The sequence below is a fragment of the Styela clava genome, chromosome 1 (assembly GCF_964204865.1).
Source record: "Styela clava chromosome 1, kaStyClav1.hap1.2, whole genome shotgun sequence".
Classification (NCBI taxonomy): domain Eukaryota; kingdom Metazoa; phylum Chordata; class Ascidiacea; order Stolidobranchia; family Styelidae; genus Styela; species Styela clava.
The window spans coordinates 28283150-28311091 of NC_135250.1; the positions used below are offsets into that span (position 1 = coordinate 28283150).

Below are 27942 nucleotides of genomic sequence, written 5' to 3' on the forward strand. Positions count from 1 at the left end.
TTAAAATTCTTTCAGAGTCGATCAAGCATGTATGCATAAAAAAATCTTATATTAATATATGTTGTGTTATCATGATCTTATTCAAATACGGTCTATTATACACTGATATTTGGTGCCCCATGTATAATCAAAGATTGTTAAGTCAAAAACCACGAGACTGTCATAGAAGACTCCGCTTTTGTTTATCAACTGATTAACTTAATATATTACAAAACAAATATTTGTAGAGTATGGTATGTGCTGACAAAGATCAGCTTGATGAACATTTACAACACAAATATATCCAATTTGAAATTGTTGTAGAAGAGATTTTACTAACATACCATGAAATAGAACCAAGCGCTTCAATTTCTTTCTTAGTTGCACCTTTAGTCCTAATAAAGCTTGGTTTTGTTAATATAGAAACATTAAATGCTATTAAAATAGTACAACATGAAATTTGTGGCTACCTCAAACATGACTGTATTACTCAGTATTACTGTATTATTAAGTAAAGCAACTTAGGTTTTTCACTAATTTGCAATTTGCATTGTATTACACATTTATCACATGTTCTAGTTTAATAATTTTTTATGTATTCGACCGTGCGTGTATTCTTTATTTTTCGTGTGCATAGGTGTTGTTGGGTGATAGTTATCAAAAGTATTTTCATTGAAAGCCCAAGATATTTTTAACAACCCAGTTAACCTTGAACAGCATTCTAAAACTTACAATTTAATTTAAAAAAAATTTGAAATTTTTTCACATTCACGAGTTTTTATCTAAATCTCGAAAGAATAACCAGGAGCCAGGAGGATATATATACCGGACAATATAAGTTCGAGTAAAAGCTTGGACCTTCACGATGCAGAACATTGGTTAAATAATCGTTGTTTACTTTGTTAACACGACCACAACACTGTTTAGAGAACCGCAAATTTACCATATTTTCGACGAAATCAAGTTCTAAAGCGGACAAATGTCTAACCTTACTATATTATTAACGAGCTTATACATCCCAACAAAACTAAAAGTTAAATCTTGAAAATCAATTTTAATGCTAATTATAGTGTTAATGTTAAATTCCTAACAGTATGATTATTGGAACATTGATGAAGTCGCAAATCAATTTTGATAGCATTTTTAATAAAAGTTTGCCCTATACAAGTATATTGTTTTATTGAAAAATGATTAATTGCTCCAACAACTGTTTGTGGACATTACGCATGCAATTTTTAAAGCTGGTCGAAGTCTACATCGTAAAATAATGCGCTGATAACATTTAAAACCTTGTTCATTGCGATACAGGCTAATACGTGGTTAATTCACTTTGTTCTACGTTATGCTATATCCATATGCGGCTTCGTTCAGGAGAATTTAGAAACATGAGAAATTCAAGAGTTTATAGAAAGAGAATTGCATAAGTTATTTATTTTATCATTTGTGAAATAACAATTGATTTTAAATAGTTTAGGAAAACTTCGATCTCGAATATAAGCATACGTTTTGATTTTATATTATCTGTAAAAATAAGAAATATTTAACTTAGGAAAACGTTATAAGAAGAGTTTAGATATTCATAAATCCATGGATTAGAGTTTCATTTCGTTCCTATAGGTAATAAATAACCTATAGCAAAGAGAATTTGCAGTCCATCTCGAAATTTGTTCTAGATTTCTAACATACCGTACTTTTTGGAGTGCCTTCTCCAACTTTTTGAAGAGTAGGGCGTTGTGGTTGAGAGCTAACGACTCGAACTTAATGCAAACTTATGAAAAAAATGAAATATTTTGTTTTGTGTTAAGGTATATAACATTTTCAGAGCTACTCTTTTTCACGTTTGATTTTAACCCTTACATATTCGAATAGCAGTATACTTTATATTTAGCAAGGTCACTTACGTAAAGATATTTTTTTGTAGCATAAACCATTTAAAAAAAAATTAATTTGTTTTGTGTCAGATAATAAAGCTAATTTCTACTGCCATTCACCTTCGTGATGAGGTTTATTATTCTATTGTTGTTGACGTTCATCATCGGGGTGAGTTAAATATCTATCTTATTTTGCTGTATATATGAAAAGTACCTATTTGTTACCTAATACCTAAAAGTTAGTTAAAAGTTATGTTGTCTCTAGATATGTTTCCCCGATCTGGGTTTAGGTTCTTGGGTATCAACACGTTCTGTGTAATTTATAGTATAGGCATAGGGTGTGAATGTTCAACTTTGTTTGAAACATTTTTCGTATTGACTATTTCAACAAATGCAGCGATTGTTTATCTCACCCATAATAATAATCTGATTCATGAAAAAATCTACGATTTAGTGTTTATTTTAGAAATGCATAAAGCTTTCCATAGAAATTGAGTTAATTTTGACACTGAGTATTTAGCACTAAGGCAAATTACCATTAGTGAAAATTTCCTTTAGTGACCGATTACTATTATTCTTTTCATATGAATTTACTTGATATTGGTGATTGTTCATCAAATTGCCTTCGCAAAAATTTGAAATGAATTTTGTTGTATTTAACATATTAAAAAATATTATTTTTAGGCGAATTGCAAATATATTGCTTCTGCTGGGGAAAAAAAAAGTTATGCAGAGCAAGGGGTGCAAAATGAATACACAAGTAAGTAATGTATTACCAGTACAGAAGTAAAAGCATAGTATTTGTTAAAAAGTATCATATCACGAAACCAGACACTAATAAAAAGGTTATTTGGACCTGCACGAATGCTAACAGTGCGGCCGCCTGCAAACCAACCAGTAAGTGCGTATTGACGAATACCGATTGAATTACCTTTGCGAGTAAAATAAAAATTCCATTCTTTATGCTCCTTCATCAGCTGAAGGCAGCGATGAATGTAACTAATTATGGCGTTACGTTTTTGAAAGTATTCTCTCCTAACAAGACTTTGTTCAAGCAAATATTAAATTTTTCGATCTGCTCTGTGCAGTATAGAACCCATGTGTATGGTACATTTTACTGGAATCCCACCTTTTTTTTTAGACAAACATGATCAGGGTACGCGTCCTCCACAGAAGCGCTTGTGATTTGAAAAAAAAATTTTAGGTGGTATATCCGACGTAGTTATAACTCGCTATCGTTGTTATGAACATTTGCGCTAATGGATCCATATGCGTATAATGCAAATGTTGGGGAACAATATTTGTGCTAGTACGCAGCGAGACTTTCGGGTGAAATGTAACAAATATATTATACCTTGTTCATTTTTAGTTGAAAAACAAACAGAAAAATTGTCAACAATTGACGTTGGTGTTCACCCAGGAATTCTTAAAGTGAATGAAGGTTTGCTTTTTTACGTATCATTGTAATCTTTTTGAAAAACTAAAATTTGAATAAATGGCATTTTTCAAAGTTATTATAGTTGTTAAGCACTTCGCTTGAGTATAGCACATTGTGCTTGATTGTTAAATTAATATGATAGTATTATTCAGAAAAGGGCGAAATAAAGAGTTTTTTTTAATCAAAAAATGAAACGATTTTGAAGATTTCAATAGCATTTGTATTTTTGAAATTTCAGTGAAGCGCGACTCGAAGCTGCTTCAAAATGAGACCATATCAAAATTTTAAAATTTTTATTAACGTCTTTCCGTATGTTATTGTTCAAATCGTTTGTAAATGTTCAAAGGAATTAGTTATTAATTTTACTCATTTATACAATGTTGAAAAGTGCTAATAAAGGAAGAATAACTTAACTTGTTGAATTCTCTTCCATCATCATTAATTTACAGATTACTCTTGAAGTTGTTTTTTTTGAGTTCTGTTCATGACAAACTTAAAACTAAGTATGTTAGTTATAGCGGGTACTTGTAACTCTACTATCAGTCTCAGTTAGCTATTTTTCGTTGAGTTCGCCAGCGTTAGTTTTGAGAGAACTTGCACAAAATATTCCAACTATCCTGTCTGATTTTTACAGAATCAGGAGTCCTCGATGGACTTTTAGAAGGCGACATTATCAAACCAAAGAAAGAAACACGCAACACGATACTAGACGAATTTACTGAATTGTTCTGGCCAACTAAATTCATTCCAGTGGCATTTGCAAACGGAACTAACTTATTTGTAAGATTTTAGGAATATTTTGCATTCCAAAACACAAAGTTTAAATCCACAAAGGAAAAGCTACTCATTTGTTTTAGTTGATAAAGAGCTCTAGTGGTTGGAGCTTTTCATCCATTCTTCGTCGTTTTTTTATGACATTTTTTTGAAATATTTTGAAACATAGGATTTCCTCGTTTTCAAAAAACGTTATGTTTTATGTGATGTTCTTTCTTCACTTTTGTTGAATGCAAATCTTGATCATTAGTTTCTACGGAACATGATTGTGGCGTTGTGGATAATTTACCATTTCCTCGAAAAAAAGTTTGTCACAATCTGACGATTCCAATTGTATAAAAATTTCAGCTTCAACTTTAGATCCAAAATTCGATAAAATCAATTTTTAATAACAAAATGTTAGTGTAAGACACCAGACTTTTCAATTGAGTTGCTTGGTAAATTTTAACACATTCTTCACTATCAAAAATCTGAAATCTCACTGCAACTTCAATTCCTAATTTCGACTCCATCTCCGACACCGGATTTTGAAAAGTCGACTCCGGCTCCGATTCCAGTGAAAACAGTCCAAAGGTCGGAGATCTCGTACGGTTTCGAAAAGACCAATTACTTGGCACCTCGATATGTCTATACCCAAATAATTTTGCTTAGCCCATACTATGCTACAAAATTTCCTGTCGTATGTTTCTCTTCCAAAATACATTAAATCTCACATTAATCAAATTTAAGTATTTATTTGATTTTGATTATTATGTTAATTCAATTTTCTATTAAAGATTGATGTCATTTTTATATATTTCATCACAATCTTTTGTTTTCAGGGAAGAGCAGCGATTGACGAAGCCAGAAGAGAATACGAATTGAGAACATGTCTGAGTTTTCCTGCAAGAACCAATGAGACAAACTATATAACGTTTCGACGTTTAAATGGGTACGTTTGTGACCATTTTATACCACCTTTCCTACACTTTAACCTTTTTAACAATCAAATCTTTGTCTAAGCTTCCACTAAGGGTAAAAAGGTTACTATTTACGGATGAACCAGAATATTTCAGGTCAAGCACTGCCTACTGAATTCATCACACTCGGGGATAAGTTTAACGATATTTTTTTGTTTTGCACAAGGCTCTGATCTAGAGCTAACTTACCTACTGTTATGTTATATATAGGGTGTCCTCGCCATCGTAGGATGGTTCACGTATCCGCTGATTAGTTATGGCTTCCTCCACCATCAAGTCCATGCTTACGAAAACAAAAAACTGGCTAACTAATTCCATATCCAAACATCGACAGGTAACCGCACGAGATGCCGTAGTTCACCTTAAGCCAGTTTGTTGGCGCTCCAGAATCGGAATAAAATTATAGCCTAACCCTAACCTGGTACACACACTACGGGAGTACCGTTTCATCGGCTTTCACTTTCCCCGTGATAAATTCGTAAATCATATCCTATCCTATATATATTTAATAGGCGATTTAACTTCGTGGTAATGTAGTTTGTCAACCAATAAACCAAGACCAGAAAAGATAATGCATTTGTGTGTCATTATATTTGCGTTCTTTATACAGGTGCTTCTCGAGCATTGGAATGCAAGGAGGCGGTCAGGTAATTTCAATTGGAGATAGATGCGAAGAAATGTACACAGTGCAACATGAGATGATGCATGCGATTGGAATTTGGCATGAACAATCACGAGCCGATAGGGACGAATATGTACAGATTATGTGGGGAGACATCACCCCCAGTAAGTAAACAAAAGAGCAATGCTCAAATATTTTGACACGGAGTCCGAAACGAATTGTTATCAAAATGTTTACAGTACAGACAGACAGTTAACATAAATCAAAATTACTCATACTGGCAGACCACCGGATCGCTGAAATGCAATCGAGGAACTGCCACAGGGTGCGCAATTTTTAATTTTGATGACGTAATCATCCTAAACTAAAAAATAAAAACGAATTCCAGAGATCCCACAGAATTTATATAATCATTAGATTTCTAGCGGCGACAAAATTCCTTGTCTAAAAATGTTAAAATATCATAAATAAGGTAGAAACCTGCTAGACCACTTATGCCTTCAACAGAAACTTCATATGACGTTTAATGACTGTAGCACATGGGTAAAGTGCACCGCCGCTGACGACTCGCATTACATTTAGCGTTTCTAATGTTATGTATTAGAGCTATGAAGCGTGTTTTATGTAAACGTATCTAACGTAGTAACACACATACTTTTTATAAAATGAGGGAATCAGTTCTTGGTGATTCCTATACCCACAACTGCTAAAGAGGCCAATTATTTTGCAGATACTGTAAACAACTTCAACAATTATGACTACACTGAAATCGACAATAGGAGAATCGCATATGATTTTGATTCTGTGATGCATTATGGAAAAACAGCGTTCACGTAAGTTTAAAAGATAGCAATTAATCTAAGTAATAGTTTTTAATAGTAAATATCTTGAAAATATGTTTTGATTTAATATATTAAAACTGACCAGTAACGAAACATTTTACGTATTTGCCTATAATAAAGTGAAAGAAAGGGTTGTTGCGCAAACGTATCAATGTTATTTAAAAATTTCCTATCAGATCGAAGTTGATGATTATGTAGTTACAACATGTGGTTAACTAAAGACATCGCCAAAACTAAAAGTTTTGAAAATATTTGCTTGCATCATACTCGACAAGATTGCGACTTTATTTTCATACCCTTAGTCTATGTGGCTAATTAAGGATGGCATCGAAATTTATGGGTTATGATATATTTGATCATATCTTATCAATGCAGAATTCAGAATTAATAAGAATTGCGACGTTATTTCTATTTCAGCAAAAACGGCAACAACACGATTCGAACACGTGATCCAAAATTCCAAGATGTGATTGGTCAACAAAGCACATTCAGTCCCGGTGACGTCATCAAGATCAACCGAATGTACGACTGCAGTAAGTATCACGATTAACAGAAAAACAGAAAAAATAAGCAGGAAGCAACTCAAATAAATATCAGAATGTTACCTCTGGGACCTTAGTATGTAAAAATATGTATAAAATTGTTTGTCTAAACCGACATCAATAACTCATAAGGTCGAGCAACGACGGACATGCTTAATGTGATAAAAAAGTGTTATGAATGAAAATAAAGTAGCCAACTTTTCAGTGAAATCGGACTCAATATAACTCAGAGTCCATTTATAAATTTTTTCTTTATAAATGATGAAATTCTGCAAATTCTGTCTATTTATGAATAAACTTGTACAATAAATATTCGTTTTATTTTTAGGTGATACAGTACGAATTACGAACAGTGTTAATTTCGAAGAAACAAACGCCGGTGGTTACGCAATGGAAGACAGCGACACCATGTGGCTGAGACATAACATCGCCACTTCAGACGCCTCTGGTCCAACAACCAAATATCTCCCAAAGTTTGATTCGTCATTTGGTCAAGAAGGCACCGGTAAATATAATATTAGGAATTTGGTAATATATTTATTTTGAACATTTTGGCAATATTTAGATTTAATTACTTACAGTTAAAACAAATACCAGCATAAAATCGTACTGTTGCATTCGGGCATATACTCCTTATACTCATCAGCATACACCACATTATTCTTGTGACGCCTCTCGTCCGGTTACTAGTTCATGTCGAATATAGAGTCACTTAACAAGATAATCGTTTCGTGCCTTAACCTTCGGACAGCTCAAATCCCTGACCATTTTATGGGTATTTTTAAACTTATTTTTTTTGTCAACCATTAAGCCCTAAATCTTAACTCATGGCTTTTTGAAAGCGTCTGCTAGAGTTCTATTCAGCAATATATCTTTAAAACACACTCATCGAAAAAAAATTTTTGCAAAAAAATTTCATAAATTTCTAAAAAAAAATTGAACTTTGAGATATTCTGTGTACAGTAGAGGGTTAATAATTAATTCCTAATTAATTAATTTTTTCTTCAACGTTTTCGTCAAGTTTTTCCTAACATAACAATACCAAAACGACTATTATAGCATAAATGGTTATTACTCTGAAATTCACAATTGTATTTACAGTATTGTCAAGTTCAAGGTCAAATTACCGATATTGATGACGTCACAGCTCTTATTATTACTGCAAAGACCACCCCCAATGCAAAAAAATTAAATTTTTTCGACGGAAATGCGCGTAGAACGACGTAAACAATCCCATACGCACATTTACGCGTTAAAATTACCATTAAATTTACGTTTTTTTTACATACAAAAAATCTCCATACCTCTGCCAACTATGGAGCAGTCAAAATCATATTTATCAAAACAACACAGCGCCAGGGATGGTCAGGGATAGTTAGTATGACTGAAAATACATGCTAAAACAATAATAAGTCGTTATAAAGGAGTATTTCCTGTCTGAGCTGAGTCGACATTTTCAGACGTCTGACAGGCAATTTTGAAATCCACGCTATTTATACGATTCGCACTTTGCGTCACGGCTGGAAGGTTGTATCGCTTCTCTCATACCAGGGCATTACGTCAATAAACAGCTAAGAGCGATAGTAACAGTAGGTTACCATGCGCTAGCCTTAATAGCGTTGAAAAGCCCATATGGGCTTACCGGCTGTGGGAGGGTTTTAATGGGCATGCATAAAATCTGTAAATTTAACTTTATCAATATATAGTTAAAGGTATAGTTGAAGGAATTAGTATTTGAGATTAGAATTGCATTTCAGGGTAAATTTAAGGTAGAATGTCTTTTATAAACGGAAACATTTTCCTATTTGCAGGCAGTTTTATGTACTTGGATACGTCTTCGAAGTTTCCAGGCCTCACGGGACAAATGAAGTCCATGCGCTACGCAACAACAGTAGCTCGCCAATGTCTGGAGTTCTCACATTACATCAACTTGAACGATGAAAGCGGTGCATCTATGGCGTAAGTATATATCGGGGTAAACTAAAAGAAGCTCAGTTAAAAATGACCGTTTTAAATTGCTTCACGGCTGAGCTTATATGTAATGACGAGCATGCATCTTACTTTTTGAGATAATTATTCTGATAAACCCGTTGTTAAAATTCGGTATTTTTCTAAAACTTGGCTTGGTAAATCCTGCAAACACAACAGACAAATTTTAAATTTTCGTTCTACAACATATACTTAGTCATGATAGCTTTGAAAAACTCCTCTTTAATATTTAACCTTTCTTCTCCTCAGGCTATATTTGGCATCGATAGATCCTATAACTGGCGAAATAACATCTTACGGTGATCCGTTGAAGACATTTGGCGGCAAATACCTCGGTACTCATGAATCAGAATGGAATGTGGAACGAATGACAATTTCAGCACCTGAAGTGTTCAGATTGGTATTCTGGGCAAAAACAGGTAATACTCGATAAAGTTTGGAGATTGTTTCTAAGAACTGCTCCATTCTCTTAAACTTTGTGTTAGTGGGTTCCTAATGCACCGACTGCGAAAATCGAAAATTAGATTTCTTCAGACAAGCAGCCAACAGTTATTGTATACTTATTTAAACAACCGAATATAATATTTTCACAGTAAATATTCTTTTTGTTAAATATTTTTTCAAAGCTTAGCATAAATCGACTATTTAAATGTAGACTGATAAACATAGAAAGTTACCCTAATTTCTCACTGTATTGAGATCAGACATCATCATTTATTATAAGGCGCTTTATCACTTCCACTCTAAACAAATCGTGAAAATTTGACCTCTTTGATCCCCTTGAGAGCTTTGCCTTCTGCCTCGGAATAACATCTCCAGGGAAAACAGAATTTCACTCCTGACTCTGAGATTTTTGAAAATACGATTCCGGCTCGGACTCCAGCAAAATCATGAGAACTTGACATCACTAGTCCCCACATTTAAAAATGCAAATATTATCCGGTATAAATCGGCACAGTATTTATTGGCCTTTTAAACTTTCTTTTTATGATAAATATTAAAAAAAACAAGTCCTTGAATTTTATCTACATTTAATATTTTCACTACAGGAGGGTATTACACTGACATCATCGCCATTGATGACGTAAGCATCGTTGACAAAGAATGCGACTCTTCTTATTTTATGATTCCTCAATATTCAAGGCTGCTCGAATCGTATTCAGTCGACGAATATTCAGCGAGTCACATTATGTATACAGGAAATCCTGGATACGCATTTCAACTTCTGGTAAAATGCATTTGATGAAATATTTAAATATACAGGGTGACCAAGAGAACACAGAACATACATTTCTTCCTCAATTCAACAAAAACCTTGAACTTCTGTTTAAATATGATTGCACTACAAAGTTTCAGTAGTGTAAGACAAGTTGCAGAAAATTTATATTCTTTTCAGTATAGGTTCCAAATAACTTAGTTTCCGTTTTTGGGTCACCCAGTGATATTGGCAAGGAAATTTAGTTATTGAAGGCTTTTTTAATAACAGAAAAATATTTAAACTAAATTTGAAAAAAAAACATTCAAGGTTTTTGAATATATCATAATGGAAAATAAAAATATTTTTATACAATGAATTAAAGTAAATAAATAGAAAATATTTAAATGTAGTGAATTTCGATATTAAATATTTATCGCAATGGTGAACAATCAAAAACGGACGATTCGCATTGTTTGTATAGCCGTTATAAAAATATAAAAAAAATTAAGTGAATGTGACTATATTTACTAATAATTGTACAGTTTCAACCTCATTTCTGAAACTTTTAGATCTACCCCAACGGTCAACAATCAGCAATCGATGAAGGATACGAAGACTACATGGCAATCTATTTCCGTCTTGTGGGTGGGAAATATGACAATGAGTTAGAATGGCCATTTGACAAGCAATTTGTCCGAATTGTGGTGACAGACCAGGGACCAAATCCATTGACTAGAATGAACTATTACCTCAACTTCCTGACGGATGCTACATCACTTGATTTTGCTGCTTTCAGAAAGCCGGGTGGCTTAGGAGTAAGTTGAAATGCACAATCTTTGAATTACGTTGTGATGATCAAATTAAACACGTTAATTTTTCATATACAATCGGTATTTATATATTTTTAAACAAGGCAGACGTGACACGAAGAACATACAAATAAAGATTGAAAATGCTTTCAAAAGCGTTAATAGGAAATAATCGTTTTGAAAAATCTTTGCACAAAAATGTAGGAAATATAGAAGCATGTTTAAATAGAATCTGCTTTACAAGCAACCCCCACTTCGTAAAATCCTAATTTTGGACAGAAAAAATGTTTCTGGTTCGTTAATGCCTATCCAATATACTACAACATACGGGTAGAGTGGGATAAACTTTTTTACCAGATTCATATATTTAATTCCGTCATGTAAAATTAATATGCGTTGTGAAAATAATAAAAAAACAAATACAAGTATAAAAAATTATGCGGGATCATTGCAGCTGATAAAATCAATGTAACTAACTTTTTTACTAATTTATTTCAGTCATTTAATAATCCTGTTGGATACAGTCACTACATATCGAATACAAGACTAACAACAAGTGTTGGAAGAAGATATCTCAAACATGACGTACTATATCTCTCTGTACAAGTTACCGGTATGTATAAAAGAACTATGGTATAAAATATGGGCAATTTTATTAATTGGACTGAGGGTGGCCAAGGTTTTTAAACCTGGGGTCAAAATATTTGCCGATATAGACTGGCGGGCAATGTAAGAGTGACGTAAAGTTCACATTTTATTACCAATATTTATTTTGTTACAAAAGTAAAACTTAAAAACAATATGTTCCGCGCCAAGACTGAATTTAATCGCAATCCCTGCAAATTCCATGAGCTATTTCTGGCTAGGGGCCGACGAGCGGGAGTTTGCTTGCGCCAGGACAAGAAAATGGACTTGATGACGTCATTATTTATGACGTAAATTTAGTTATGTATATTTTATATATATTGTAAGATTACTATTCTTTTTACATTTATGATGGATTTTTTTTATTAACTATCCCTGACTTGGAATAAATGTATAGTAAATATCATAATGTATCGTATAAATAACAAGTAAGCCCATGAGGCAATATCATATAAGGGAGTATTTTTTCTATATTCCATTCATATCAAAAAGTACACTATAACCCTTATCCTTATTTTTTACAGATATGCGTCCATTTGAAAATGGAAGCAACGAGATTTCGGCTCAACTTCGTAATCCCGTTATCAGAAACGCCCGTGACCTTCAACCTCTCCTGACCCCGGAAGTCTACGAAACTTCCGATCAGGAACCCATGGAGAAGGAATCGGACGCAGAAAATTTCATGGAAGAAACCAACAACAACAACAACAACGATGGAATGATCACAGTCAAAACCACTGTTATCATTGTTGTAACATTATCGTCCATGATATTCTTATTCATGGCTTTCCTCATTTGCGCCGTGGCGTCCTCCAATAGCAATAAAATGAAACAGGTTCCGACTGTTCAAAATAATATCAGGTAAATTGTTTTTGAAAAATAAATATGATTAGGACATTGTTTTTAAATAATCTTATTTTCAAAAAAAAATATCAGGAATTTTAAAATTTTTGAAATAATATCGAATAACACATTTGCTGACCTTTGGAAATTTCTTGAATTAGATAGATCAATTGGTCTTATTCACGAAATTTTCTAATGACAGAAAGAATTTAAACTGTTGACCTATATGCGCTAAAACTGCTCTCTCCCAAAATTGCTTTTGCCATCCGTTGTACACAACTGTTTGTGAGATGCAACACTACATGCAAAGAACATTTTCACTATTTTTTTTCCAAATACAATATTTATGTGAAATTTACCACCTAATATATGTGTTTCTGATTACATTTGGGGTTCGCAAATGGTTGATCGGCCTTTGCATGAAATTACGTCTTTTTCACTTTAAAGCAGTGGTTCTCAAAGGAGACTTGAAAATTTTTAAAAAGGGGCGCGGTTTAAAAAGTTTGAGAACAACCGCTTTAGAGTAAGTTTACGTGACCCTGGTATGGGCAAGATTTCTTGAAAATGCAATTTAATCGAGTTGACCGTCATTATAATACCGACAGTATTAAACTAAATATTTTTATGTTTATTTTCAGTCATGAAGCAAGATACGTGATCAATCATTCTTATGGATACGGAGATGAAGAAATATAAAGAAACTACTAAACCTAATTCTTCTTAATTTTTCAAATTATCGTACAATTGAAATTCATTTTTTGTCCTAAATGTGGTGTCACTATCAGATATACAAACAAATAGATCTTAGAATAGAAATAAATATAAATAAAATTTGTAATGCTGAATTATTACTCAATTCTGTTTTTTAAATGATTTTTTGTATATAATTCTCATAGCCATGATAGCCAAACAGCAAATTCTATGATATATTATATATTACGAACACTGGTTCTAACGAACAATTCAACATTGAAACATTCCAATACAAGTTATACTACTGTTATACTTTTTCCACAAAATTAAAAAAAAATTATTAAAGGAGGCAGCGAATGGTAAACTCATCAAGTCGTTTGGAAACAATAGTCGTTATTCAGATTTCAGAAATATGGTTGATTAATCTTATTTAATCCTAGATTGAATTGCCCAGTGTGTAATTCACATGCGTAACCTAAATTAGGGCAATAAGAAGTCATAGTTAATAAAATTGATGACAATTTTCAAATTATGTTATTGTGTTCGCAACAATCTGAAATTACAGATAAGTTATCACTCTATCAAGTTAAACAGAAGATCTGAGACGAACAAAAACCTGTACTCCTGAAATATGCGCACCAAGATGTCGCATAACCTGAACCCTAACCTGGTACACAACCTGAGTTCAGGTTGTGCGTCATCTTGGTGCAAATACTTCAGGAAGTCCCAAAAACCTTTACTATATAATATCAACTGAAATAAAAACTTACGATTTGATCTGCAGTTATTGTGAACAACTTTTCAGTACTTGAAGATAAAACGATGTGGCGGAAAGGCTACTACTTTCATTTTTTTTTTCGAGTGTCAACCAGGAACGAACCCAGATGGACAGATGCTTTTTTGCGGATCGCGCTCCATTTTGAACGTAAAAAAACATCATTCTAGATCAATCATAGCTTTTTTAGGTAGCTGGAACGCTTTGTTTACTCTCAAGACTATGAAAAACTCAATCTTTGGCCTCGACCGTACCCGATGGTTATTACGATCTTATTTGTCAATTAGAAAGTTCAGACCCCCTGTTTATTAGGTTTTAAATTGAAATTCCCCAACCGGGGCTGTTTGGGGTGGGACTGAACAAATTAGGTATTTTTATGCATAATTAGAGAGGGATAAACATTTCCAAATTAAAAAAAAGATATAGATTGGAAAATATATATATATATATGAATCCAATCACTTTATATATCATTTTATGATACAACTTTACATTGAAATACGTACAAAGCATAGTTAAACATTCACGCAATATAATATACGATTCTGATTTTGAGCAATAAAAGGAAGTATGACATTTTCGGTAGCAAAATAGCACTATTCGAGTATTAGCCCAGTGACCTCGTATCAAATTGCGTTGGAGTTGAAACTAATTAGGCAATCCGCTGACACAAATTTGCCTCATGAAATTACTCATACATTGTTGAATATAGCCACAAAATTTATGTAATTTTTATATCAATCAAGGTCTAATGTAACTTGTGCCGTGATGAGAACAGTATTTTCTCCACATGTATGCGTATAAAGTCGACTGTAGTAACCAGATATTCATTTTAACGGCCATTGGAAATATTTACTGACACAAACTCTACCAACTATTTTTTCCATAATTTTTAAATGTATTGGCGTAGCGCACTCTGTTATAATATTCACCTTTAGGTACTTGTTGAGTATGCGCAACCCGCACTTTAGTGTAAAGATTTCTGGGGAATGGAGCAGGAAGGTATAATGGCGAAAATCTGCTTTGTAGCAGTAATTTTGCTTGCCGCGACAACATCTGTTAAGGGTAAGTACCTCTTGGCTAAATATTTACACCAATATGGTTTTGAATCAAGAATCAAAAACAATGTAATGTGTAGTAATAAAGTATCAACTGCGCATTCTTGTTGGCATTTTTGTGCCTCAATTCAAAGATATTATTGAAATAGATTATCGTGTGAAATGAGGCGAAAAATCACCGTTATGTAATAGCGTGGCTAATATTGTGATTATTACAGTTATCAAGCAATAAAAAACCAAATATTTTCATGCTGATAGCATAAAAAAATATTTCAAAATTCAAAAATACGTTAAAAATAGGCCCTCTCACTTTGTTATTTATTGTGCCTCTAAAAATATAAATGCATGTATTTTCTATATACAAAGCTCAAGCAACAGAAAATAATGAACAATGCACTGGTGAAAGCCATGAAATAACTTTTGAGGTATGATCTCATTTGCAATATACTTGTTCAAACAAATGCTAAATCTACAGCTACATACATTCCAATGGCAGATAAACATATTCTTCCAAATATTAGCTCAAAGCAAGGACACGAACCACCTCAGAAGCAAAGGAGAAATGTTAGGGCGACTACTGATTTACTGCCTAGAGCTTAGATCAACCTTGTATTAAAACAATATTTATAATTTTTTCAGGCATACAACGAAGAAGGTGAGTAAACCTCTCATATTCTAAAACTAATATTCTAAAACACATGAAGGGGCATCGAATTTTTAGGCTTGTTCTGTTAATTACTACACTGAATGTTTTTCATTTTACTCACAAAAAAAGGCTTACAAATAATGGATTAGCACTCCATTGTCATAATACGTTGTTTGATTGTATAGTGTGTGGTATTGTATACTTGATTGTATTGTACTAACTGTATTAGCAGTTAAGGTTTGGGAATAGGGAGCCAAATCAAATGTGGATTCAGAGTCCGCAGTCAAAACTTAGTGTGAGAGAGTCTAGAGTCGAGAGCATAGATTGAAAGTGAAATGATGAAAACTCAAAGTACGAGCCCAGAATCCAATCTTGTAGTTTGAGACCCGAGTCAAAATTTGGAGTGGAATGTCTGAAGTCGAATCCTGGATTAGGCGCCTTGAGTCGAATCTTAGATTAGGCGTCTAGAGTCGAATCTTAGATTAGGCGTCTAGAGTCGAAACCTTAAGTGAACGTCAGGAGTCGAAAAATGTTATCCGGAACCGGAAAGATTTATAATGTCCTGAAGTAAAATCATACTTTTGTCAAATATACTGCTCTTGTTGAAAAATTCAACAAAATGAATCTCGGAATAAATATGAAATTATTTTAACAGTTACAATAGGTCAAAGTAAATTTATGGTTTTTCACAACATCTTACAATAACTAAAAATAATATGTAATTAATAGTTATTATTTATGTTATGTTCAGAATTGAGAAAAAAGCTTGAAGACATCTTTACACCAATTTTAATCAACAACCCAAATGCTGAATTGTCAATTTCTTCGGGATTTGATCGAAATGGTGCAAATAATCCCTCAGTTAGTTTTTCTACAGAAAACGAAGCAACCGATATCGCTACAACTGACCCGATAACTACCGAGAACCAGGAAAGCCCCTCTGACTTTTCGAATGCAACTAGTGCAAACACAAGTCTCGCCACCGCCACAGTCGACCCTTCAACTGTAATTGGCGAGGATACCCTATCAACAGCAGATTTACCAGGTAAGATATTCATAAAAATAAATCGGGTTAGTCGAAACTCCATCTTTAATGACGTTAGCAAATCTAGTTACGCTTGTAACAAAACTTGTATTAAGATATATACCCCCCTTCTTTCTATTTTACAATTTTACAAATATCATGCTCATTCAAAGAAAGCCCCGTACGCGCAACCGCAGATACATGTATATTCTTTTCCAAAAAAGACCGTAATGGCTTCGGCTCAAAATTCCTCACCCAATTTATTGTACCCCGGGTTAGGTTGGGAGGAATGCTGCAGTAAAAATTGTTCCTGAATAAATATATAAAAACAAGAACTCAAAGATACTTAAAGAGATATTATTTTTAAAGAATAGCCCCCCCCCCCCCCCTTGTCGCTTCGGTTCAAAATTTCCAGCATAATTTGTGTTACCCTGGGTTAGGTTGGGAGCTTTGTTGCAATTAAACTGTTTCCGGTTGAATATACAAATCTTTATAAATTTATGACAAGTAACGTCGCTATTTTCTACCTAAGCCTACAAATATACTGACAGAAGATACTTGCGATCACTAATGCACTACATACTATATGTACAAATTATATTTTATTTTGTGGAGTACTGAAAAGTGGGTGTTGACACAAGACTTGGAAAAGTTTAATCTACCGTGTCTGGAAAACCAGCTAGGTCAATATAATTATACAAAACGGTTGTTGTTGTTGTTAAAAAGTTAAAAGGTACTATAAAGAACCAAGGTACCAAATTCAGAAATAATAGGTTGTATATTTCAGTCTGGCAGGACTGACCATTTTTTTTCATATATGCCTTTTAGAAGCATGCGGTGGTGTCATATACAACCAAACCTGCTATGAAGCAATTATTCGTGACCGGAGCGTCTATTATCCAAGTGGAGCCAAATCGGCGTGCAAAGCTAAGGGATGGGAGATAGCTGATATTTATGATGCCTCACATTACGATATTATTGTGAATTACATACTGGAAGAGATTTTGGTTCCCCCTTTTTTTACAAAAATCTACCTGTGGACCGGGATGACATATAAAGTAAGCTATTTGTATTTATTTTTACTTTTGCTATACCCTCGTATTGAGTTGGGCCATGCTGCAACCAATCGCTTGGGTAAGCTATAGCCATTATTATTGGGTAATACCATAGAATAGAATACTATTCTAAAAAAACATAAAATACGTGGTAAACTGTCAACTATAAATAAATTGGAGTCGTATTTTGCGATTTTGGGAATTGTCAAACTTGATTTGATTTTTTGCACTCGAGATTATTTTTAAGCAAGATATCGCCGTTTGAAAAATCACAAGGTTTGGGCAAACGATTGAAATTTATTTCATTGCATGCGGCTCCGTCGGTAGTTTCAGAATGAAAAAAAAAGTACATCGCGCGCACAATTGACTGTGTTTCGATTTCGCAGTTACTACAATGAATAACCCAAGAAAACCTAACATAACACCAAATTTTGTGATAAAAGCGTTTTTAATCTGACGTGAGTCTGCTGAAACCCAACTTATGATGTGATCTACCATTTCAAGTTATAATATTTTAGAATGCCGTTTTTCAATCAATAAATTTGAGCTGCGGATTTACAAGATTGCTGATTTAAAAGATTCGACCCCTAATTTATCAAAATGTTTGTCAAGTGTCAAATTTACAGTTTTAGTATATATATAGTATCTTTGAAATTTAGATTTATTTATGACTTGTATTACCTCTATTAAAAAGGTTAAGCATTTAAATTAAGTAAAAAATTTTACCTTACCCCAAAATGTTAATTAATCGGAAAGTAACAATTTTAACATTTTTTGAGGCGTTCCGTGAATAATAATCAACCTTTTCAAGGGCTCCGCAACACCAAAAGTTTGAGAACCCCTGCCCTATATAACTATCAAGCTTTATATTTTATAAGAACTATTACACTTGTTATTCAACATTATTTAATATAAATAGGGTAAGTTTTGTTACCTAGGAGACCAACATTCTTCTGCAGAAATGGAATGTGCTCTATTTACGATCTAATCTGCATATTACTTATAGTGCTCAATTACTTATATTTAGGAAAATCAAGTCGTGCTTTCTACAGGTCGAAATATCACCCTACCGGATCGAGTATGGTGCTCGGATTGTCCTCATAAAAATGACGCTTCATTTTTTCACATACGAATTTGGGTTGATTACAGCCCGGTAATAGCATTTGGAGGTCTTCAAAACTGGCGGGATGTCCGTATTCGCGGAGTTCTTTGTCGAATACCCTGAGTTACCATCTAGCTACACTTGAACTTCTCCCGAAGCCTATAAAAGAGTTGATATAAACTAATTTCCTCATTTACCTTTTGTTATTGATTTGATATCGAAAACGTAAAAAACAAATCAATGAATGTACATGTAAGCAATCACACCTGTTTTGATTCAGCAAATAGTTAAAATCCGTGGTGGTTACCTAATAGATCACTAAACCAATTTTTTTCAATAAATTGGCTTCAATTAACTTATTTCTATCTAAACACAATAATTTTTTATTGGTTCCAATTTTAAAAAAGCAACAGCTTGATACTCTTTGTATGTATGAATTAAATTTCTGTTAATTTATTCTGTTTTTATTTATGACTTGACTTATTTTTTTGCTTGTTTAATATTCTTTACCGTCACTTCTCATATAGTGATATCTAGTGTATATCGTGTTAATTGTGCAACTCCAAGTTTGCTATTCTGCACAATCAAATTCAAGAATATTTTCAATTTAATAGTAATAATTACCATTTTATTACCGGTTAACAAGTGAAAATATAGTAAATCTCAATGTTTATCAATCATTCCTTAAAACCTTTGTTCAGGCTGAATAAAAAAAATATTCCATATTTTACCGGTTTTAATTTTGCAAAACCAAAGAGATTATTTCATACAATGTGAATGAGATAATTGTATTTTGGAATTTTATAATTTTATATAGTTTTTTGTTTTCCTATTATCTTTTGAGTTGCACAGACTGCAATAAACTTGTAAATATTTAAAAGGTGGGAATACTTTAAATGTTAATGTGTTTTCATAGAAAGTATTTCAAAGAAAGGTCACTGGAACGCGCATAAAAGTAAAAGAAACTCATTTTGTTCGACCCTATCAACTTGGTCTTCTTCAAGTACCAAGTCAGTTCGTATTTATTGATGTGTAATTCTGCGCTTTAATTCTTCATAGTATCAGGAGCTCATGACGCTCTGGTGGTGGTCTGTAACTTTGCACAGAGATTAGTCTCCTTTCTGAGTGATGGGCGTGAGCAAATTCTTTATATATTAATAAAGAAAATAGCGTGAAATTAAATAATAGTAAATATTAGACATAGTTTAATAAAAAACAAATGATCTTGTTTATTAGTAATCAAACTGACAAAACAATTGATAGAACGTTAATCCATTAGAATAGGTATCGTCATATTTTGAAACTAAGACAAAGGCGTTTGAATGCAGAAACATCAATTTCCATATTAAATAAACATCTTTTATTTTGCTCGCTTTTATATTGATATATGTAGCAAACCAAACGCAATACTTATTTTTTAATTTTATTTATATTTAGTAATTTTATTTTTGTTTGTGCTTTTTTACCTTGAAGGCATGGCATTATGAACGAATAAAGAAGGGCTTAATTAAAGTAGTGCTTATCTAATGTTGTCGGTTTTACTATTCCACGAGATCAGCCTACGTTATTCGAATGCTCTTTACTTGTGCAGAATTAGAGTAAAATATAAATAGTTCATATAATAGTTCAAATTACAATACCCATGAAGTGAATTTGAAAATACTGTATATAGTATAACGAAGTCGTTCTTAGACTTTCATGATCAATCGCCTATTCACAAAGTCTTTCACAAAGACTATGACTTGTGACCTTTCGCCATTTATTAAAAATAACTAGTTTTAGTTTTAACAAGTTTTTATCAATTAAACCAAGGTGGTCCAAACAGCGGCCTGCTGACACATTCCGTGCGCCCGCAGAACAATTTTAACGTGCACTAATAAACCATTGGCAGATATTTGTATTTATTAGCAGAACAATTTTGATTTATTTTTAAACTATTCCAACTGGTAATAGTCCTTTTCTTAATCCCGATGTCGGAACTAATGTTTGTTAAAATCACGGAATTTCATTGTTGTATCTACACACGTCAAAACGGTGGGTATATGGGGATGATGTCCTGTGATTGGTAAAAGGAGAATGAATTGTTTTGTGCAGACAGGACCAAGCCGATGAGATGAGCTCGCGTCAAGTACCTCCTCATTTGAAGAGACGTTTTGTGCCTTTATTTTAGTCAGAAAACTCCTATATTTTCAAGCATTTGCCATGTGACAGCAATGACGAACCGCAGGGCTGACTTAGCGCAGTGCGATCCAGTTTTTATTTATATCTGGGTCCGAGGTCGACGGACTTGGTTGTTTTTTGACGTAGGCCTGCTGCTCACGCTACAAGTAATAAATTCATCATACAATGAGTGTATGAAAAAAGTGATTAAAGTGAACGTATTTTCTTACCCACAACAACGTTACACCACAGTGTCTGGTGTGTTTCCAAGTAATATCTGTCACGGAAGAATATAATTTTGAGCGACATCACCAAACCAAACACGAGAAAAGATCCCCAAAAAACCATGTTTTTTTTTCAGGAAGCAATTCTAAAATAACGAAAGGCTTTATATATTTACCTTGAAAAACTGATTAGAACAACAAACTTAAATGTTTTTAAATGTTTTGATCACTTTTGGGTTTTTCCGACTGAGGCCCGCGAGACCGCCTCAAAAGTTTTTGCGGCCCTTCAACCTCGCAACCTTGGACCACCCTGTGTTGAACTATATTCGTTTTAATAATGTAACGATATAAAACTGAAGAAATTAAATACATTACAATTAAAAACTAAACTTTTCACAGTTAAATTATTTTAAATCAATATTGTCATCGCTTATGAAAAACTTTTGCCCGCGTCCCCCGGAGAATGCTCCATGGCACAATGGGAGGCAATGAGCCTAGTTTGGGAAACTCTGGTTTATGCAAGCTGAATGTTGGAATTAACGATTAAAATGTTAAATGAGTTCATCACGCTTCAATTGCGTTAATATTAGAAATAACTAAGATTGAAAACATATTTGAATGCAGTACTGCATTTGGTATAATGTAACAAAGATAAGACCTTAATTTAATAATACAAAATTTTGTAATATTTATAAAAACGCAACATAGAAATTTGACAAGAATAGTGACTGGCCCAGTGGTGGTCGGAATTCTAGAACGGGTTCTATTTTGTATCGACACTAACAACAGGTTCTCGCATTTCCGAAAAAATATATGTTTTTTACTATGCGAGCTTCTTCAACATGACACGCGTATCATAAATCTAATATATAAAACTCTGCATAGAACGCCAGTTGTCATCTGCGGTGCACAGGGGGATCCGCTAGCTGTTACGGTCTAACTTGGCAATTATAAATTTCGGACCTTCCCCCCTTGAAAATTTCTGGCTACTCCTCTGGCGGTGCATGTAACCTTTTTTGGCTCCAACCTTTATAAACTGTAACAAAATAGACAAAAAAAGATTCGCAGATTATCACACCATTTTCACGAACTTCCTAAATTGCAACACTGGTCTAATAACATCGGGAATTGTGATTAAAGTTTCATTTAACCAGCTATTGATGTAAGATGGAATACTGAACGTCATCACCTCTGGTTGCTGGTATTTAAGTATACTCATTAACTATTGCAAAAGCAGAGTAATTATAAGTAGACCCGCGATATAAGTGTTGGAAGCGATCAAGACGTGTTGAAAGCTGAACTTGAGATTTCCATAGTATAGAAAATGTTGACGATTTTAAAACATGTATAGTGAATATTTGCAGCATTTTGATCGACACGAAGTGAATCGTTTTGCTAAATTTTTGTTGTTGTTGTTGTTGTGAGAATAACCTTTCTCCGTCAATATTGCCCCGTCAACTTCAAAATTGTAGTACTTAAAGAGGGATGAATCTGCCAAAATCTACGTATATACGCATTAAAAGTTACATGATGCGAGTTAGTTCACTACATTATATTGTATATTCGCGCATCGAATTTAAATAGGAAGTTCAATGCTTTCTCATGCGAGATGGCGAGTATAATACTCTTTGTGAGTTTTTATATCTAATTTATTTTTTTAATATCTTTTAAAAGGTACAGTCTGATATAGTGGCATAGTAGAATTAATGTGGGAATTGGGTCATTGTCGCCAAAATCTGAAATTTATAAATTGCGCATTCAACTCATACAAATATAATAACGCATTATAATAGCAAAAAAACAGCGAGTCTCATGCTAAATGAATGGGGGTTTTGTTAGCGTTTATATTACACCTAACCGAAATCGACCTGCTATTGAAAGGTACATGTCGTTGAATTCAAAAATACTTTTCATTATTATTCTTGTTGTTATGACTGTTGTTTTTTAAATATTTCACATTTCCCCTGGAACATGATGGTTCACCCAAAAATATAGTGTTTTATATTAATTACAGTAGAACATATTTTCATTCCGCTAAGCCTTTTCACCGATCTTTTCAGCAAAATTCTCACTTCATCGATATCGACGTGCGGCCTACGTGTCTTTATATTTGAGTTTTATTCTCCTATTGATTACATAAACATTTCCTTTGGCATCCATGATTTAGCACATTTTATAGCTCATTATATAACTTGTAGTTTATGACTATCATAGCCGAAGATCATTTCAAAATGTTTTTAATATTTTACTCATGCCTATGCGTTTACACGTTTACTCTGTGAATTCACACCTGGTCAACCCCAAGGGATTTTTGGAATGTGGTAATTAGTGAGTTCAATCGAATGCAAGTTACATAGTTTGAGTGTGTATAAAGGCCACTTCCGCTTGCATTCGGGTGTCAAATTTTAATTGAATTTCGGTTCATCTCATTAGTGGAATTTTAATCATAGAATTACTCACAAAATGCAAAAAACTCAGAAAACTAGTAACAGATAGCTCGCTTTCTTGGACAATATTTTAAGAAGATGACACGCGATACAATCCATCCATACAGGCACTCTTATACGCTTATGTAAAACATGGGTCTAGTACAGTAAACAGTGTAGACATGACTCTTGTTATTTACTTTATGTTTTATTACCTTGTGATTCATTTAATTATGTGTAGTATTTTTAGCAGCAACCTACTTTAGAATTATACAACGGTTGACAGTCAAAACAGTAGAGATGAACCTGTATAGCAGTGGATTGCTAATCTAACAAACCGGGATAGCTGGTAGCATCTAAGTACCAGCACAAAGCATAATAGTGTGTTGCAATTCCTAGTTGAAAGTCTCAATACGAAGATGAGATTGATCTTTCCTATTTGGCTTGCACTACTAGCACTAGTCATTGGTAAGTGAATATGTTTACTTGCTTATAATATGTAGAAGCATGTAGGATTGTTATCAAGACTTTCGAAACAAAAATGCTCATTTTATATTGCGGGTTAGTCATTTTATTCCTAATATCGATATTTTCTCGCACATCTTGCTTAAAAACAACTTTCTTAACAAATTGGAGTTAATGTTAGATAAATATTTTAAAAATAATCTAATTTATGAACAACAAGGATTATAAAACAAATTTTTCTCATATGGCGTTGAAAATATCAATTTTGTTAATTAAACACGAAGTGGAATTAATGTTTTCGTTATTACTTGAAATTTCGATTTGTTGAAAATTGTTGTTGTCGATAGAAGACTATTATTTATTAAAAAAAATTCTGTGGGCTTCATGGAATTCCTCTTGCTCTGAATATTTGTGTGATTATGTCATCAAGATCTATAATTGTCCGACTGTGTGACTGATTCGCAATTGCATTTTAGCAATTTGGAGGTCAACGGAGTGGAGAGTTGTTTGATAAAAAAAGAATAAGGGTATCGGTGCTGTAGAAGATTTTGTGATAATTCTTTGATTTGGTCTTAGCGTTCATATATTTGAGCATTAATCTCTTGTTTTCTTAATTAAGAATGCACGACGGTGGAAATATATTGATATTACATCATGTCAATCTTACATATATTTTTTTATAATTATAGCTGAACCTACTCCAGATGAAGAAAAATGCGATATAGAAACAACTCATGAAAAAATTATTGAGGCAAGTCGAATATATATTACATCAAGTTGAAACCATAGGCTAACATCACAGATATAAACAAATTTTTTTCTGGTTTACTTTGCATGATCAAATTTGGTAAAAATAAATCTAAATCTGAAAATATCCTAAAACAATAAAACTATTATCTATATTTCTGAGATTTTATTTATAAGCAAGCATTTGTAATGTTTTTCTCAAATATTATGATTTGTGCAATCAATTTTATGGTAAATTTCTTAAATTTCAAGTTAATCTTAACTTAAAGATTTATTTTGTCTTTTCAGGGCTTCGGTGGAGAAGGTAAATGCACTTTAAAGTTATAAAAGTTTAGAGTATCTGAAATAGCTCAAACCACTGAATACCTTATAAAATTCAAAAATTATTAAATAATTTATACAATATAGATAGTAACAGTGAGGATGCAATAGGCCATGGGGACAGAAAGAGTACATCTTCTACGTTGTCGTATCACGTATTGGAATATTTATTTATCTATTTATCTTACCCAGGGTTGTATGGATTGATTGAAAAGATCATAGATGCACATATTTTTTTGTAAACCTTAATGGCAACCTGTAAACCTGAATAAGATGCATTGGCTGGCTGCACATCCGCTTTAACTCAAATTTGCAACTATCGTTTAGTGGGAATTGCTTTGAATCAAGTAAACGCGCATTCAATATGAGGTAAAGAGGACATGAGTTAGACAATAATAAAAACAAATCAACGATTATTTTGCTAATGCGCGACAATGTATATTTTTCAAATATGGAATATTATAGTTCAAAATTCATTTAATAAAACTTTCAGCATAGTTATACTGTAAATGTAAGTCTTCTTTTTTTGTTCACTTTAAGAACTTCGAAATAAGTTGGAAGAAATCTTGACTCCAATTTTGATGAACAATCCGAATGCTGAATTGAAAATTTCGACTTTTATCGACGACGAATACATCACCCAGCCAACTGAGATTTTTCCTATTCGGTCAAGTAAAACCGTCCCTAGCAAGACATTGAGTGAATCTACAACAAAGCATCCTACCACACCACCTGAAATCACAGATAGAACTACTGACCCAACAGGAGAGACAATGAATCCTACTTCACCTGGTAAACAAATAACTAAATCACAACTAAATTGGGTAGCTAATGATGAATCGGATAGATTTTTGTAATAGTAGCTACAGAACTAAAAGTGGGTTCACGTACAGAGCCCTATAAAAGTTCTAAATACCTTAAATTACATACTTAATGAAACGCAGGTTACGTTTGATAATAATGTTATTATGATTACCTAGCTAAAATAATTTAACAATATAAATGATGACAATATTGATCTTTTCGACTTTTTTTAGATAACTGCAATTTGATCTATGAGAATAGCTGCCTCCATGTAATTGTTGTTAATAATGAAATAAATTTCGACATGGCCACGCAGCAATGCACAGCCAATGGTATGAAATTGGGGAATATCTACGATACTGCTCACTTCAACTCGGTTGTAAACTACTTTCGTACGAACTTCTTGACTGGCATTACATATAATTACATTGACATTTGGACTGGAATGACTATCAATAATGCAAGTATTTTATTGGGTATTCAAAAAAAGTTGCAAGGAATAATAAAAATAAATTATAGTTACAAACAAGCGCGGATAGCTAAAAATCAAAGTAATCCACAAATTTTAGGTAAAAGCCGGTAGATACCATAATTTACACGTCAATTTAATTATTTCGGGAAAAAATGGCTGGGGAAAGGGTGTGAGTAAAACAAATCAGCTAAGCTGTACTAATTAAGTTTAAATAAATAAAAATTTCAATTTCGTAGCTAAAATATCGGAAATAAATTTATTCGTCTAATTGATCATTATTTTATTGAAGGTTAGCGGAAGAAAAATTATTCTCACAACCGGAAAAGAAATTGGACTTCCACATTGGCTTGAAAATCCGTCCGCGGCTTCGACATACAAAAATATAGCACTCCGAATTAATAAAAATGCTGGATCTACAAATAGTGGCATTTTCAACAAACCTCCAAGTGGATTACTAAGCGGGGCGCTTTGTGAAAAGCCGAAAGATCTTTTTTGAAAAACCTTGCTCGTGTTTAAACATCAATGCTGCTTACAGAAAAATAGATGTCAATAGATCTATGTCTAGATTTCTATCGAATATTTTTTAAAAATAAATTTTAATTTTTCTCGCTCATTTTTTCTGAAAACTATATAATTTATTTGTTCATTCTTAAGTTGCTATCTATAATAAAGATAATAGTTTTTATGTTAGTTCGTTAAATTCTATTTTAACACTATATTTATTTCCTGGGTCAACGACACACAACTGACTGTTGAATAATAATCAGCAAAACATTTTAATGTGAACGATATAAAGCAATCATACTTTATAATTTTTTGAAGTTTCGATTCCGGGCCCTATCTATGTGATATGGGGAAGTAAATATCTTCTTCCTAAGACCCGTTAATCTCGAAGAGATATCGATATTGATTCATTTCTATTTTATACGCGACATACACACGCTTTCCGCTATGTAAAAGTCCCTGTGCAAAAAGCTACATATATCTCAAAATAAATGTTGTTTGGAAAGACCAGAATGTTTCAGGATACAAGACTTCCTACTTTCCTTTTATATGTTGGTGTAAATTGATCTACATTTCGATTTTTTTTATATTTTGATTAGTATGTTATTGTTAGACGGTTTTTATTTATGTCAAGAGGTGTTACATGCTTGAAAGAGCACCATGGTTTACAATCGGGCCGTTGTTGAAATTGGTTGACTGGTTGAAATCCACCGCGCTATTTTTTGGATGCATACCATACCTGTGAAAGAAATCTTTTTATCTTATACTTCAAAATGTTTTGTTTGAATTTTCTAATGAATTAATAAAACTGAACAAAAACTGTATTAAAGCAGTCTGTTTTTCCAAATCATGCCGGATAGGCCTAAAGAAATTTAAAAAAAGGGAAAAAAGTCAAAATCATGTTTTCTTTCATTTTCAAATTTGTATGCGACCAATTAAACATCAAAAATAATAG

General features: G+C 33.0%; 3 protein-coding genes across 3 annotated transcripts; all 3 read left to right on the forward strand.

Annotated features, from left to right (window-relative positions):
- The first annotated feature begins 1910 nt into the window (after positions 1-1910).
- LOC120335037 (meprin A subunit beta-like) lies at positions 1911-13869 on the forward strand. The gene is made up of 16 exons (XM_039402543.2): positions 1911-2019; positions 2535-2610; positions 3220-3291; positions 3923-4068; positions 4884-4993; positions 5632-5807; positions 6374-6476; positions 6903-7018; positions 7356-7532; positions 8839-8986; positions 9266-9435; positions 10066-10244; positions 10784-11029; positions 11522-11636; positions 12193-12529; positions 13150-13869. Exons 1-16 carry the CDS (start codon positions 1978-1980, stop codon positions 13205-13207), a joined length of 2271 nt encoding a protein of 756 aa, XP_039258477.2. The 5' UTR covers positions 1911-1977; the 3' UTR covers positions 13208-13869.
- Positions 13870-14925: 1056 nt separating this feature from the next.
- On the forward strand, positions 14926-20225 carry LOC120334972 (uncharacterized). Its single transcript, XM_078115329.1, has 6 exons — positions 14926-15044; positions 15404-15462; positions 15677-15692; positions 16435-16728; positions 17536-17765; positions 18790-20225. Exons 1-6 carry the CDS (start codon positions 14969-14971, stop codon positions 18985-18987), a joined length of 873 nt encoding a protein of 290 aa, XP_077971455.1. The 5' UTR covers positions 14926-14968; the 3' UTR covers positions 18988-20225.
- A 3705-nt stretch (positions 20226-23930) lies between these two features.
- LOC120334948 (uncharacterized) lies at positions 23931-27816 on the forward strand. The gene is made up of 6 exons (XM_039402465.2): positions 23931-24142; positions 24829-24890; positions 25175-25190; positions 25748-25999; positions 26245-26471; positions 26773-27816. Exons 1-6 carry the CDS (start codon positions 24094-24096, stop codon positions 26977-26979), a joined length of 813 nt encoding a protein of 270 aa, XP_039258399.2. The 5' UTR covers positions 23931-24093; the 3' UTR covers positions 26980-27816.
- Positions 27817-27942: the final 126 nt, after the last annotated feature.

Coding starts and splice junctions, on each gene's coding strand:
- LOC120335037 (XM_039402543.2), top strand. CDS start 1,978: ATGAGGTTTATTATTCTATTGTTGTTGACGTTCATCATCGGG. Junction 6,477..6,902: donor TATGGAAAAACAGCGTTCAC/GTAAGTTTAAAA, acceptor TTTCTATTTCAG/CAAAAACGGCAACAACACGA. Junction 11,030..11,521: donor GAAAGCCGGGTGGCTTAGGA/GTAAGTTGAAAT, acceptor AATTTATTTCAG/TCATTTAATAATCCTGTTGG.
- LOC120334972 (XM_078115329.1), top strand. CDS start 14,969: ATGGAGCAGGAAGGTATAATGGCGAAAATCTGCTTTGTAGCAGTAATT. Junction 15,045..15,403: donor CGCGACAACATCTGTTAAGG/GTAAGTACCTCT, acceptor CTATATACAAAG/CTCAAGCAACAGAAAATAAT. Junction 16,729..17,535: donor ATCAACAGCAGATTTACCAG/GTAAGATATTCA, acceptor TATGCCTTTTAG/AAGCATGCGGTGGTGTCATA.
- LOC120334948 (XM_039402465.2), top strand. CDS start 24,094: ATGAGATTGATCTTTCCTATTTGGCTTGCACTACTAGCACTAGTCATT. Junction 24,143..24,828: donor ACTACTAGCACTAGTCATTG/GTAAGTGAATAT, acceptor TTATAATTATAG/CTGAACCTACTCCAGATGAA. Junction 26,472..26,772: donor CTGGAATGACTATCAATAAT/GCAAGTATTTTA, acceptor ATTTTATTGAAG/GTTAGCGGAAGAAAAATTAT.